Source organism: Amphibalanus amphitrite, unplaced genomic scaffold (genome assembly GCF_019059575.1).
Source record: "Amphibalanus amphitrite isolate SeventyFive unplaced genomic scaffold, NRLGWU_Aamphi_draft 000062F_arrow, whole genome shotgun sequence".
Lineage (NCBI taxonomy): Eukaryota > Metazoa > Arthropoda > Thecostraca > Balanomorpha > Balanidae > Amphibalanus > Amphibalanus amphitrite.
In genome coordinates, this window is record NW_024881558.1 from 379,626 (window position 1) to 395,115 (window position 15,490).

A 15,490-nucleotide genomic window follows, 5' to 3' on the forward strand; every position below is an offset into this window, starting at 1 on the left:
AAAACCATTTTCATCAAGGTCAAACTTCAAGGTCAAATTCAAGGTCAAAGGACGGGGAACTGAAAAAGTGCAGCTAAATATTGTCCGATTTTCAAATATTTGGCACCAAAATGTAGCGCGTGCAAAGTTCTACCCGCACATCGAAAACCATTTTCATCAAGGTCAAACTTCAAGGTCAAATTCAAGGTCAAAGGACGGGGAACTGAAAAAGTGCCACTAAATATTGTCCGATTTTCAAAGTTTTGGCACCAAAATGTAGCGCGTGCAAAGTTCTAGCCGCACATCGAAAACCATTTTCATCAAGGTCAAACTTCAAGGTCAAATTCAAGGTCAAAGGACGGGGAACTGAAAAAGTGCCACTAAATATTGTCCGATTTTCAAAATTTTGGCACCAAAATGTAGCGCGTGCAAACTTCTAGCCGCACATCGAAAACCATTTTCATCAAGGTCAAACTTCAGGGTCAAATTCAAGGTCAAAGGACGGGGAACTGAAAAAGTGCCACTAAATATTGTCCGATTTTCAAAATTTTGGCACCAAAATGTAGCGCGTGCAAAGTTCTAGCCGCACATCGAAAACCATTTTCATCAAGGTCAAACTTCAAGGTCAAATTCAAGGTCAAAGGACGGGGAACTTTAAAAATGCTACGTTACCAGCGACTTTTCCAGCGACGAGCACCGATTTTAGCCAAAACCTCGTCCAAGGTCAATTGTACCATGAGGATCACGAAAATCGAACCCATTCACCCCTAAACCTTGACCTTCAAAGTCAAATTCAAGGTCAAAGGACGGGGAACTGAAAAAGTGCCACTAAATATTGTCTGATTTTCAAAATTTTGGCACCAAAATGTAGCGCGTGCAAAGCTCTAGCCGCACATCGAAAACCATTTTCATGAAGGTCAAACTTCAAGGTCAAATTCAAGGTCAAAGGACGGGGAACTTAAAAAGTGCCACTAGATATTGTCCGATCTTCAAAATTTTGGCACCAAAATGTAGCGCGTGCAAAGTTCTAGCCGCACATCGAAAACCATTTTCATCAAGGTCAAACTTCAAGGTCAAATTCAAGGTCAAAGGACGGGGAACTGAAAAAGTTCCACTCAATATTGTCCGATCTTCAAAATTTTGGCACCAAAATGTAGCGCGTGCAAAGTTCTAGCCGCACATCGAAAACCATTTTCATCAAGGTCAAACTTCAAGGTCAAATTCAAGGTCAAAGGACGGGGAACTAAAAAAGTGCCACTAAATATTGTCCGATTTTCAAAATTTTGGCACCAAAATGTAGCGCGTGCAAAGTTCTAGCCGCACATCGAAAACCATTTTCATCAAGGTCAAACTTCAAGGTCAAATTCAAGGTCAAAGGACGGGGAACTGAAAAAGTGCCACTAAATATTGTCCGATTTTCAAAATCTTTGCACCAAAATGTAGCGCGTGCAAAGTTCTAGCCGCACATCGAAAACCATTTTCATCAAGGTCAAACTTCAAGGTCAAATTCAAGGTCAAAGGACGGGGAACTGAAAAAGTGCCACTAGATATTGTCCGATCTTCAAAATTTTGGCACCAAAATGTAGCGCGTGCAAAGTTCTAGCCGCACATCGAAAACCATTTTCATCAAGGTCAAACTTCAAGGTCAAATTCAAGGTCAAAGGACGGGGAACTGAAAAAGTACCACTAAATATTGTCCGATCTTCAAAATTTTGGCACCAAAATGTAGCGCGTGCAAAGTTCTAGCCGCACATCGAAAACCCTTTTCATCAAGGTCAAACTTCAAGGTCAAATTCAAGGTCAAAGGACGGGGAACTGAAAAAGTGCCACTAAATATTGTCCGATTTTCAAAATTTTGGCACCAAAATGTAGCGCGTGCAAAGTTCTAGCCGCACATCGAAAACCATTTTCATCAAGGTCAAACTTCAAGGTCAAATTCAAGGTCAAAGGACGGGGAACTGAAAAAGTGCCACTAGATATTGTCCGATTTTCAAATTTTTGGCACCAAAATGTAGCGCGTGCAAAGTTCTAGCCGCACATCGAAAACCATTTTCATCAAGGTCAAACTTCAAGGTCAAATTCAAGGTCAAAGGACGGGGAACTGAAAAAGTGCCACTAGATATTGTCCGATCTTCAAAATTTTGGCACCAAAATGTAGCGCGTGCAAAGTTCTAGCCGCACATCGAAAACCATTTTCATCAAGGTCAAACTTCAAGGTCAAATTCAAGGTCAAAGGACGGGGAACTGAAAAAGTGCCACTCAATATTGTCCGATCTTCAAAATTTTGGCACCAAAATGTAGCGCGTGCAAAGTTCTAGCCGCACATCGAAAACCATTTTCATCAAGGTCAAACTTCAAGGTCAAATTCAAGGTCAAAGGACGGGGAACTGAAAAAGTGCCACTAAATATTGTCTGATTTTCAAAATTTTGGCACCAAAATGTAGCGCGTGCAAAGTTCTAGCCGCACATCGAAAACCATTTTCATCAAGGTCAAACTTCAGGGTAAAATTCAAGGTCAAAGGACGGGGAACTGAAAAAGTGCCACTAAATATTGTCCGATTTTCAAAATTTTGGCACCAAAATGTAGCGCGTGCAAAGTTCTAGCCGCACATCGAAAACCATTTTCATCAAGGTCAAACTTCAAGGTCAAATTCAAGGTCAAAGGACGGGGAACTTTAAAAATGCTACGTTACCAGCGACTTTTCCAGCGACGAGCACCGATTTTAGCCAAAACCTCGTCCAAGGTCAATTGTACCATGAGGATCACGAAAATCGAACCCATTCACCCCTAAACTTTGACCTTCAAAGTCAAATTCAAGGTCAAAGGACGGGGAACAGAAAAAGTGCCACTAAATATTGTCCGATTTTCAAAATTTTGGCACCAAAATGTAGCGCGTGCAAAGTTCTAGCCGCACATCGAAAACCATTTCCATCAAGGTCAAACTTCAAGGTCAAATTCAAGGTCAAAGGACGGGGAACTGAAAAAGTGCCACTAGATATTGTCCGATTTTCAAAATTTTGGCACCAAAATGTAGCGCGTGCAAAGTTTTAGCCGCACATCGAAAACCATTTTCATCAAGGTCAAACTTCAAGGTCAAATTCAAGGTCAAAGGACGGGGAACTGAAAAAGTGCAGCTAAATATTGTCCGATTTTCAAATATTTGGCACCAAAATGTAGCGCGTGCAAAGTTCTACCCGCACATCGAAAACCATTTTCATCAAGGTCAAACTTCAAGGTCAAATTCAAGGTCAAAGGACGGGGAACTGAAAAAGTGCCACTAGATATTGTCCGATTTTCAAATTTTTGGCACCAAAATGTAGCGCGTGCAAAGTTCTAGCCGCACATCGAAAACCATTTTCATCAAGGTCAAACTTCAAGGTCAAATTCAAGGTCAAAGGACGGGGAACTGAAAAAGTGCCACTAGATATTGTCCGATCTTCAAAATTTTGGCACCAAAATGTAGCGCGTGCAAAGTTCTAGCCGCACATCGAAAACCATTTTCATCAAGGTCAAACTTCAAGGTCAAATTCAAGGTCAAAGGACGGGGAACTGAAAAAGTGCCACTCAATATTGTCCGATCTTCAAAATTTTGGCACCAAAATGTAGCGCGTGCAAAGTTCTAGCCGCACATCGAAAACCATTTTCATAAAGGTCAAACTTCAAGGTCAAATTCAAGGTCAAAGGACGGGGAACTGAAAAGGTGCCACTAAATATTGTCCGATTTTCAAAATTTTGGCACCAAAATGTAGCGCGTGCAAAGTTCTAGCCGCACATCGAAAACCATTTTCATCAAGGTCAAACTTCAGGGTCAAAAACAAGGTCAAAGGACGGGGAACTGAAAAAGTGCCACTAAATATTGTCCGATTTTCAAAATTTTGGCACCAAAATGTAGCGCGTGCAAAGTTCTAGCCGCACATCGAAAACCATTTTCATCAAGGTCAATCTTCAAGGTCAAATTCAAGGTCAAAGGACGGGGAACTTTAAAAATGCTACGTTACCAGCGACTTTTCCAGCGACGAGCACCGATTTTAGCCAAAACCTTGTCCAAGGTCAATTGTACCATGAGGATCACGAAAATCGAACCCATTCACCCCTAAACCTTGACCTTCAAAGTCAAATTCAAGGTCAAAGGACGGGGAACTGAAAAAGTGCCACTAAATATTGTCCGATTTTTAAATTTTTGGCACCAAAATGTAGCGCGTGCAAAGTTCTAGCCGCACATCGAAAACCATTTTCATCAAGGTCAAACTTCAAGGTCAAATTCAAGGTCAAAGGACGGGGAACTGAAAAAGTGCCACTAGATATTGTCCGATCTTCAAAATTTTGGCACCAAAATGTAGCGCGTGCAAAGTTCTAGCCGCACATCGAAAACCATTTTCATCAAGGTCAAACTTCAAGGTCAAATTCAAGGTCAAAGGACGGGGAACTGAAAAAGTGCCACTCAATATTGTCCGATCTTCAAAATTTTGGCACCAAAATGTAGCGCGTGCAAAGTTCTAGCCGCACATCGAAAACCATTTTCATCAAGGTCAAACTTCAAGGTCAAATTCAAGGTCAAAGGACGGGGAACTGAAAAAGTGCCACTAAATATTGTCTGATTTTCAAAATTTTGGCACCAAAATGTAGCGCGTGCAAAGTTCTAGCCGCACATCGAAAACCATTTTCATCAAGGTCAAACTTCAGGGTCAAATTCAAGGTCAAAGGACGGGGAACTGAAAAAGTGCCACTAAATATTGTCCGATTTTCAAAATTTTGGCACCAAAATGTAGCGCGTGCAAAGTTCTAGCCGCACATCGAAAACCATTTTCATCAAGGTCAAACTTCAAGGTCAAATTCAAGGTCAAAGGACGGGGAACTTTAAAAATGCTACGTTACCAGCGACTTTTCCAGCGACGAGCACCGATTTTAGCCAAAACCTCGTCCAAGGTCAATTGTACCATGAGGATCACGAAAATCGAACCCATTCACCCCTAAACTTTGACCTTCAAAGTCAAATTCAAGGTCAAAGGACGGGGAACAGAAAAAGTGCCACTAAATATTGTCCGATTTTCAAAATTTTGGCACCAAAATGTAGCGCGTGCAAAGTTCTAGCCGCACATCGAAAACCATTTCCATCAAGGTCAAACTTCAAGGTCAAATTCAAGGTCAAAGGACGGGGAACTGAAAAAGTGCCACTAGATATTGTCCGATCTTCAAAATTTTGGCACCAAAATGTAGCGCGTGCAAAGTTCTAGCCGCACATCGAAAACCATTTTCATCAAGGTCAAACTTCAAGGTCAAATTAAAGGTCAAATGACGGGGAACTGAAAAAGTGCCACTAGATATTGTCCGATCTTCAAAATCTTGGCACCAAAATGTAGCGCGTGCAAAGTTCTAGCCGCACATTGAAAACCATTTTCATCAAGGTCAAACTTCAAGGTCAAATTCAAGGTCAAAGGACGGGGAACTGAAAAAGTGCCACTAAATATTGTCCGATTTTCAAAATTTTGGCACCAAAATGTAGCGCGTGCAAAGTTCTAGCCGCACATCGAAAACCATTTTCATCAAGGTCAAACTTCAAGGTCAAATTCAAGGTCAAAGGACGGGGAACTGAAAAAGTGCCACTAGATATTGTCCGATCTTCAAAATTTTGGCACCAAAATGTAACGCGTGCAAAGTTCTAGCCGCACAACGAAAACCATTTTCATCAAGGTCAAAGTTCAAGGTCAGATTCAAGGTTAAAGGACGGGGAACTGAAAAAGTGCCACTAAATATTGTCCGATCTTCAAAATTTTGGCACCAAAATGTAGCGCGTGCAAAGTTCTAGCCGCACATCGAAAACCATTTTCATCAAGGTCAAACTTCAAGGTCAAATACAAGGTCAAAGGACGGGGAACTGAAAAAGTGCCACTAAATATTGTCCGATTTTCAAGATTTTGGCACCAAAATGTAGCGCGTGCAAAGTTCTAGCCGCACATCGAAAACCATTTTCATCAAGGTCAAACTTCAAGGTCAAATTCAAGCTCAAAAATTTTCAGTTCCCTGTCCTTTGACCTTGAATTTGACCTTGAAGTTTGACCTTGATGAAAATGGTTTTCGATGTGCGGCTAGAACTTTGCACGCGCTACATTTTGGTGCCAAAATTTTGAAAATCGGACAATATTTAGTGGCACTTTTTCAGTTCCCCGTCCTTTGACCTTGAATTTGACCTTGAATTTTGACCTTGATGAAAATGGTTTTCGATATGCGGCTAGAACTTTGCACGCGCTACATTTTGGTGCCAAAATTTTGAAAATCGGACAATATTTAGTGGCACTTTTTCAGTTCCCCGTCCTTTGACCTTGAATTTGACCTTGAAGTTTGACCTTGATGAAAATGGTTTTCGATGTGCGGCTAGAACTTTGCACGCGCTACATTGTGGTGCCAAAATTTTGAAAATCGGACAATATTTAGTGGCACTTTTCAGTTCCCCGTCCTTTGACCTTGAATTTGACCTTGAAGGTCAAGGTTTAGGGGTGAATGGGTTCGATTTTTCGTGATCCTCATGGTCCAATTGACCTTGGACGAGGTTTTGGCTAAAATCGGTGCTCGTCGCTGGAAAAGTCGCTGGTGACGTAGCATTTTTAAAGTTCCCCGTTCTTTGACCTTGAATTTGACCGTGAAGTTTGACCTTGATGAAAATGGTTTTCGATGTGCGGCTAGAACTTTGCACGCGCTACATTTTGGTGCCAAAATTTTGAAGATCGGACAATATTTAGTGGCACTTTTTCAGTTCCCCGTCCTTTGACCTTGAATTTGACCTTGAAGTTTGACCTTGATGAAAATGGTTTTCGATGTGCGGCTAGAACTTTGCACGCGCTACATTTTGGTGCCAAAATTTTGAAGATCGGACAATATTTAGTGGCACTTTTTCAGTTCCCCGTCCTTTGACCTTGAATTTGACCTTGAAGTTTGACCTTGATGAAAATGGTTTTCGATGTGCGGCTAGAACTTTGCACGCGCTACATTTTGGTGCCAAAATTTTGAAGATCGGACAATATCTAGTGGCACTTTTTCAGTTCCCCGTCCTTTGACCTTGAATTTGACCTTGAAGTTTGACCTTGATGAAAATGGTTTTCGATGTGCGGCTAGAACTTTGCACGCGCTACATTTTGGTGCCAAAATGTTGAAGATCGGACAATATCCAGTGGCACTTTTTCAGTTCCCCGTCCTTTGACCTTGAATTTGACCTTGAAGTTTGACCTTGATGAAAATGGTTTTCGATGTGCGGCTAGAACTTTGCACGCGCTACATTTTAGTGCCAAAATTTTGAAAATCAGACAATATTTAGTGGCACTTTTTCAGTTCCCCGCCCTTTGACCTTGAATTTGACCTTGAAGTTTGACCTTGATGAAAATGGTTTTCGATGTGCGGCTAGAACTTTGCACGCGCTACATTTTGGTGCCAAAATTTTGAATATCAGACAATATTTAGTGGCACTTTTTCAGTTCCCCGTCCTTTAACCTTGAATTTGACCTTGAAGGTCAAGGTTTAGGGGTGAATGGGTTCGATTTTCGTGATCCTCATGGTCCAATTGACCTTGTACGAGGTTTTGGCTAAAATCGGTGCTCGTCGCTGGAAAAGTCGCTGGTGACGTAGCATTTTTAAAGTTCCCCGTTCTTTGACCTTGAATTTGACCGTGAAGTTTGACCTTGATGAAAATGGTTTTCGATGTGCGGCTAGAACTTTGCACGCGCTACATTTTGGTGCCAAAATTTTGAAGATCGGACAATATTTAGTGGCACCTTTTCAGTTCCCCGTCCTTTGACCTTGAATTTGACCTTGAAGTTTGACCTTGATGAAAATGGTTTTCGATGTGCGGCTAGAACTTTGCACGCGCTACATTTTGGTGCCAAAATTTTGAAGATCGGACAATATTTAGTGGCACTTTTTCAGTTCCCCGTCCTTTGACCTTGAATTTGACCTTGAAGTTTGACCTTGATGAAAATGGTTTTCGATGTGCGGCTAGAACTTTGCACGCGCTACATTTTGGTGCCAAAATTTTGAAGATCGGACAAAATCTAGTGGCACTTTTTCAGTTCCCCGTCCTTTGACCTTGAATTTGACCTTGAAGTTTGACCTTGATGAAAATGGTTTTCGATGTGCGGCTAGAACTTTGCACGCGCTACATTTTGGTGCCAAAATTTTGAAGATCGGACAATATTTAGTGGCACTTTTTCAGTTCCCCGTCCTTTGACCTTGAATTTGACCTTGAAGTTTGACCTTGATGAAAATGGTTTTCGATGTGCGGCTAGAACTTTGCACGCGCTACATTTTGGTGCCAAAATTTTGAAAATCGGACAATATTTAGTGGCACTTTTTCAGTTCCCCGCCCTTTGACCTTGAATTTAACCTTGAAGTTTGACCTTGATGAAAATGGTTTTCGATGTGCGGCTAGAACTTTGCACGCGCTACATTTTGGTGCCAAAATTTTGAAGATCAGACAATATCTAGTGGCACTTTTTCAGTTCCCCGTCCTTTGACCTTGAATTTGACCTTGAAGTTTGACCTTGATGAAAATGGTTTTCGATGTGCGGCTAGAACTTTGCACGCGCTACATTTTGGTGCCAAAATTTTGAAAATCGGACAATATTTAGTGGCACTTTTTCAGTTCCCCGTCCTTTGACCTTGAATTTGACCTTGAAGTTTGACCTTGATGAAAATGGTTTTCGATGTGCGGCTAGAACTTTGCACGTGCTACATTTTGGTGCCAAAATTTTGAAAATCGGACAATATTTAGTGGCACTTTTTCAGTTCCCCGTCCTTTGACCTTGAATTTGACCTTGAAGGTCAAGGTTTAGGGGTGAATGGGTTCGATTTTCGTGATCCTCATGGTCCAATTGACCTTGGACGAGGTTTTGGCTAAAATCGGTGCTCGTCGCTGGAAAAGTCGCTGGTGACGTAGCATTTTTAAAGTTCCCCGTTCTTTGACCTTGAATTTGACCTTGAAGTTTGACCTTGATGAAAATGGTTTTCGATGTGCGGCTAGAACTTTGCACGCGCTACATTTTGGTGCCAAAATTTTGAAGATCGGACAATATTTAGTGGCAGTTTTTCAGTTCCCCGTCCTTTGACCTTGAATTTGACCTTGAAGTTTGACCTTGATGAAAATGGTTTTCGATGTGCGGCTAGAACTTTGCACGCGCTACATTTTGGTGCCAAAATTTTGAAGATCGGACAATATTTAGTGGCACTTTTTCAGTTCCCCGTCCTTTGACCTTGAATTTGACCTTGAAGTTTGACCTTGATGAAAATGGTTTTCGATGTGCGGCTAGAACTTTGCACGCGCTACATTTTGGTGCCAAAATTTTGAAGATCGGACAATATCTAGTGGCACTTTTTCAGTTCCCCGTCCTTTGACCTTGAATTTGACCTTGAAGTTTGACCTTGATGAAAATGGTTTTCGATGTGCGGCTAGAACTTTGCACGCGCTACATTTTGGTGCCAAAATTTTGAATATCGGACAATATTTAGTGGCACTTTCTCAGTTCCCCGTCCTTTGACCTTGAATTTGACCTTGAAGTTTGACCTTGATGAAAATGGTTTTCGATGTGCGGCTAGAACTTTGCACGCGCTACATTTTGGTGCCAAAATTTTGAAAATCGGACAATATTTAGTGGCACTTTTTCAGTTCCCCGTCCTTTGACCTTGAATTTGACCTTGAAGTTTGACCTTGATGAAAATGGTTTTCGATGTGCGGCTAGAACTTTGCACGCGCTACATTTTGGTGCCAAAATTTTGAATATCGGACAATATTTAGTGGCACTTTTTCAGTTCCCCGTCCTTTGACCTTGAATTTGACCTTGAAGTTTGACCTTGATGAAAATGGTTTTCGATGTGCGGCTAGAACTCAGCACGCGCTACATTTTGGTGCCAAAATTTTGAAAATCGGACAATATTTAGTGGCACTTTTTCAGTTCCCCGTCCTTTGACCTTGAATTTGACCTTGAAGGTCAAGGTTTAGGGGTGAATGGGTTCGATTTTCGTGATCCTCATGGTCCAATTGACCTTGGGCGAGGTTTTGGCTAAAATCGGTGCTCGTCGCTGGAAAAGTCGCTGGCGACGTCGCCAACTTCACGGACATTTAATTTGAACCGTCATTGCTCACGCTCTGTGGGTGCCACTGTATTACTGGCTTGATTTTCGGAGAGATCGTTCATTTTTCTATTAAAATATAGTCATTTTCTGCCCCAATATTCACTAACTTATTTGTAGTGAGCATTTTGGCAACACATTGCAAAAAACGCTAATAGGGAATTCGTCCCGATTAGCGACCGGGGAGGGTCGCTAATAAGTCTATGGGTTTACCCATATTAACAATGGCAAAAAATGCGACGACTGAAAAGATGAAATATGATCTCAAAAAGGTAATTTTATACGCAAAGCACTCAATCACTCGAACAGGGACGTTTATCCAACACATTTACGTAAGTAAAAACTAATCACGTGATGCACCGAAGGCGAAAAGAAGGCGGAAACCCAAATTTTGCGGGCTATCTCGTATGCTATTCGAGGTCCGCGCTGAATTCGGCACCCCTGCAGTCGGTGACGACATTTGGCATCCCCTGCCACACATTGCAAGCTTCAACAACACCTCATTTTCATTTCTCTCTTTTCCCCTTTCTTTCCCTTCTTGAGCTATTTGCGACCATGTCAGGCGCGAATAGGAAATATGAGTTGCGACACATTTTTAACCGCCATGCTGTGCACAGTTGAGCGATTCACTATGGGAAAACGGCAATCAATTGAAAAAGGAATGTCGATTCAGAATAAAAAAGGTGCATCATCCTAATGTGCATCGCTTTTCATCAGAGAGGGCCCAAACACACACGTTTTGGATAAGAAACTCGTTATTTTTATTTAAACTCACCTGAAACGTCCCACCAGAAACATCGACGACCGGAAAATAATTCAATTTGATAACCAAAGTATGGCTGACCTTTTGACGATGTTTTTACCCCGTTTTCTCCTGCCAGTTTTTCTGTAGGGAGGTAGGTCGCAAATCGGAAAGGGTCGCTAATTAGGCACTTTACCCTACCCCTGTGACGTCAATTCCCGGCCCGGCCACGTTTAGCACGCACGTTGACTGACGCTGGTCCGTTTCCGTTTTTTGTAGATAAGCGCGGCTCGCCTAGCGACCACTGACACCTGTGAATGTGCCCGCCGACCACTGACAACGTGAGCTAACATCTGCATGCCACGCGTGTCGTGACCCCTCCCCCTCCTCCCAGCCCCGTGATATACCACTCCTCCAACCTCCCCACGCTGTATCGGCGTCTTATCTTATTTTGTTGGTAAGTTGATTCTAACCCATTTACTTGTTTACTATCGTTCTTTGTTGAAACTGTCTCCTCTCTTGTTTTCTTCATTTATTCACGCTTGTTAATTCGAGCATTCTCATCTTGAAATTCTTACGAAAAGGAATGCGAAAAAGCATATCAGGCTCATCCGTTTTCTTTTGAGCATTTAGTCGCTGCTTGTGAAGGAGGTAGGTAGTTCGTCAAGGTTGCATTGAACGCTGAGGAGATACAGAGATATAATTTCCTTTATGCCCAGCTTAGTGCGATCCTTTTCTAATCTTATAACATCGTGAATAAGACGAAATTCTAAGAGATTCCGATCGCACGATGCATATGTATGTCTCTTATATACCCCTTTCCGATGTACTAACCAATGATAAACAGCAACGAATGTAAGTAAAACTCCATATTATCCGTGTATCCTCAACAACGAACAATGGGAGGTGCCTCGCCGGAGCTGCCTGGTAGGTAGGCTGTACCGCATCGCAGCGGTGTAAGGCGGCGCAGCCTAACCACTGCTTTCGCATGGCTCGATGGATACTGCCATCAGCCAAAGAAAAATCGGCGGGGCCCAGGAGCATTCTTTCAATAGGTACTTACACATCATCACCTTGAATGATTTTCTGCCAAATTACCGCAAGGTGCCACACGGAAAAAATCAGCCACATGATAGCAAGACGTCAAATAAGCATACGAACTGCCTACTGCCAGCACAAAATCCTTCTATATTGTCTCCAAAGCTTGAACTTTTCTATTGCTTGTTTTATGTTGGTTCGTCGTTCGATGACTTTTCAACGTGTCTTGAACGTGTTAAAAGCTTCTTTTTACCATTTGAACACCAGTATAAAGTCCTTCACCATTTTCACTAGCTCTTTTCTATTGGTGATCGCTGTACACCTTTATCTTTCTCGAAGACTGGAACCCTCTAGATCGCATAGTTTTATTTATGATTAAACGGAAGTCGAAGTTCTGAAGTGCTTCCACACAGAACGTCTTTTACACTTGGATCTTTTTCTGAAGTTTCTTTCCAGTTATTTGCAGAGCATCGGTAATCGTGTGTCATTAGATTGGCCTCTGCTCTTTAAATGACCCCGTCTCTCCCAGCCGGTGTGTGTGACCCTGACGTATCTGTTCGCCCGTGTCTGACCCAGTTGACCTGGCCTGCGGCAGGGTCGACCTGGAGCTGGACACGAGCAGCTCGGTGTTCGAGTGCAGTGAGGGCGGCTCGCAGCCGGCGACCGCCACCGATCGGGAACGGTCAGTACAGCCGACTCTCCGGAGCTGCACCAGTCACTGAACTGGTACCGTTTAAATGCAGCGCCGATTTATTTGCCGATAAATAATTTTATCATAAATACTAACGCTGCACTGATAATTGCTCGAATTACGAATTAACCAAGCGAATGGTGTGAGGACGAATTAAGTAAAACGCTTACGGCAAGGGCGTTGCATTTGCAGTTTGTTTACTGAACCATTAAGTAAAACCATGGTAAAACTAAAAGATGATGATAGTTATAAATTACGCCGCATCGAGCTATTTCGTTGCATCTATTTCATTAGGCGGCACATTCGAACGCTAAATCTAGCAATACTTTGCATAGATATCAGCATATGTTATTTGAAATGGCAAAGCGTCTTGACGGAGAAGCTCCATGTATTAAAACGGTTGAAAAAACTAATATTTCGACTACCGTCAGGACGCGGGACGGCGGCGACGAACTGAGAAGAAGAAAACGAGAACCAGCGCCTCAAGAACCCACTGTCAGCAAACCCACCGCGGAAAGATCTCGCAGATTTAGGTCAGTGCTCTTCTATCAACTTTGGTACTCTGAATCGGTCAAGGGACATGTCGAGAGGGCAGTGAGCGTGAAAGTGACGTGGAACGGGGCAAAAAGAAATATTTATTTCGAAAGCAGTTTAAATTTAGTGTCTAAATGACCAATTATAAGGGACGAATTTTCTGATCGATCACGCCCTATGCTGTTCAAAACAAAACTGCATGCCTGACCTAATTGATCCTCTGAAAGTCGCTTTCGATCACCCCCACTTCATCCCGTTCCTCCAGCCTTTGAGCTCCACTGTAGCGCCAGCGCGTCAGATTGTGTTGACTCTTATTCCGCTCTCTGCCGCCAGGCGGCGCCAGGAGGCTGACACGGGTCGGGAGCGCAGCCGGCGCCGGGACAAGTCCGGCTCGCGGGAGGACCTGGCGGGAGGCGGAGGCGGAGGGGGCTGGTTCCGGCGGCGGGTGCGCTCGTCCAGCTCCACTCGGCAGGCCTCCGAGGAGCAGCGCAGCTCCGAGGAGCGGCCGGCCACCTCGCGGTGGTTCCGGCGCCGCGACAAGTCCTCCTCCCAGGCGTCCGACTCCGGCTCGGAGCCGCGCGGCCGGCGCGGCAGCCTACAGGCCGCGGACCGGCCGCTGCTGATGCGGCCCACGCCGCGCCAGCGCAGCAGCTCCGACCAGACGGTGGCCGCGCCGGCGCCGCAGCTGACCGGCCGCTGCGAGCGCCGGCTCAGCTCGCCCGAGCTGGACGTCAGCGGCGTCATCACGGCCAGTCTGACGATCCCGGCGCCGGCGTCGACGGGCGCGCTCAGCTCCACCGGCGCTGGCGACGACATCCCCTACATCGAGGAGTGTCAGACTGTGTCCGGCCTGGACGACGTGTTCCTGGCGGAGCGTGACTCGGCGCCGGTGCTCGACAGCCGGCAGCGGCACCGCTCGAGCAGCTCCGACTCGCACTGCTCCGAGCAGCCCATCACCGGCTCTCTGAGCATCCAGCCGCTGGCGCGCTCCGTCTCCGGCCAGGTCGGAGAACGAGGGTTCGTCATCACGGCCGGCGGCGAGCCGGCGCGGCCGCAGCTGAAGGTGGTGCGATCGCCGTCCGCCGACAGCACCGGCTCGGTGGGCTCGGAGGGCGGCCCGCCGGCGGCCGCGCCGCGCCGCCGCGTCCGGCCGCCGCCCGCCGACCACGTGACGCTCGGTCAACTCGTGCTACCCTCGGGCGGCGGCGGAGAGATGGCCCGCTCGCGGACCTCGCCCAACATCTCGCAGCACACGGTGGTGGCGGCGCCGGCGCCGGTGCGGCGCGTGCGCCCTCAGACGGCCGCCGCCGCCGAGTCGCCGCCGGCCGAGCCGCGCGTGCGCCGGCGAGCCGCCGAGGCCGAGGCGCCGCCGCGGCGGACGCGCCGGCCGGCCGGCCGCAGCGTCACTGCCAACGTGTACGAACTGAAAAAGTCAGAGAGCGCGTCGCCGACGGTGTGGAAGCGCCGCCAGCTGATCGCCAGTGACACCCAGACGGGCGTGTAGCCCGCGCCGCGCCGCCGCCCACGTCAGCTCGCTATGTAAATATCAGTGTCAATGTTTTCCAAGTACAATTTTTGTATCAATTTGGTATTTGCGTCTGGTGTGGCATTCACGGAAGGGATATATGATTAAAGTGACTAATGGGAAGGAATCATGTAGGCCTTATCACATGCTGTGATATGATAAATGTTCTTGCCGCCGTACAGAAGGAACGTATGTGCCTTGTAATGTGAACACAAACTATGAGTAGTGGCTTATGGCGAGCACTTCATCGCCAACTCAGCAATACTGTCCAAGTTGAAATAGAACACTTTCAGACATAGGTTTGTCTGCGTAATGCTAGTGGTGGATTATGAAGCCAATCGTTGAACATCGATACCCGAATTCGGAGCCTCTGCACACTAAGGTCTAGCAAAGCCACCATCATCAACATCACCGATAAACATAGATGCGATACCTAAAGATAGACCGTAGACGGTTCCCGTGCGCTCGTGCACTGGAAAACTGGATCGGGACAAAATGCATCGGAGATAACGGTTCTGACTCCGGCTCCTCATATTTCAAGCGCGAGCAGTGACCACTGAGTACTGACCAACCTATCGCTGACGATATAACGTGGGAAGACAACGGGATCGCCGATGACGGGGTCGGCTAATGCACCTATTGCGAACTTTTAGAGCACGAGGTCCTGGCTTAGGAAGTCAGGTCATCAGGTCCAGGTCACATCAATAAATGCCCGCTCACGGTTCGCCGACCAAAATATGTATTGCTTTTAAACCTTCAGCGAATAATTAGGATGACAGAGCGTTAAATGCTAAGCCAAGGCATTTTAGTTTTCGGTATCGGTGGGTAAGGATCGAGTCAATTTCGCAACAAATTTCACACTATAAG

At 45.3% G+C, this 15,490-nt stretch overlaps 1 protein-coding gene across 1 annotated transcript in view; it reads left to right on the forward strand.

Annotated features, from left to right (window-relative positions):
• LOC122378590 overlaps positions 1-14,919 on the forward strand; it is a 111,707-nt gene extending 96,788 nt beyond the window's left edge. Inside the window, exons 10-12 of the mRNA XM_043359827.1 lie at positions 12,469-12,555; positions 12,996-13,097; positions 13,432-14,919. Of these exons, the coding sequence (XP_043215762.1) occupies positions 12,469-12,555; positions 12,996-13,097; positions 13,432-14,602 (1,360 nt within the window). The 3' untranslated portion in view covers positions 14,603-14,919. The remainder of the gene's footprint in view (positions 1-12,468; positions 12,556-12,995; positions 13,098-13,431) is intronic.
• Positions 14,920-15,490: the final 571 nt, after the last annotated feature.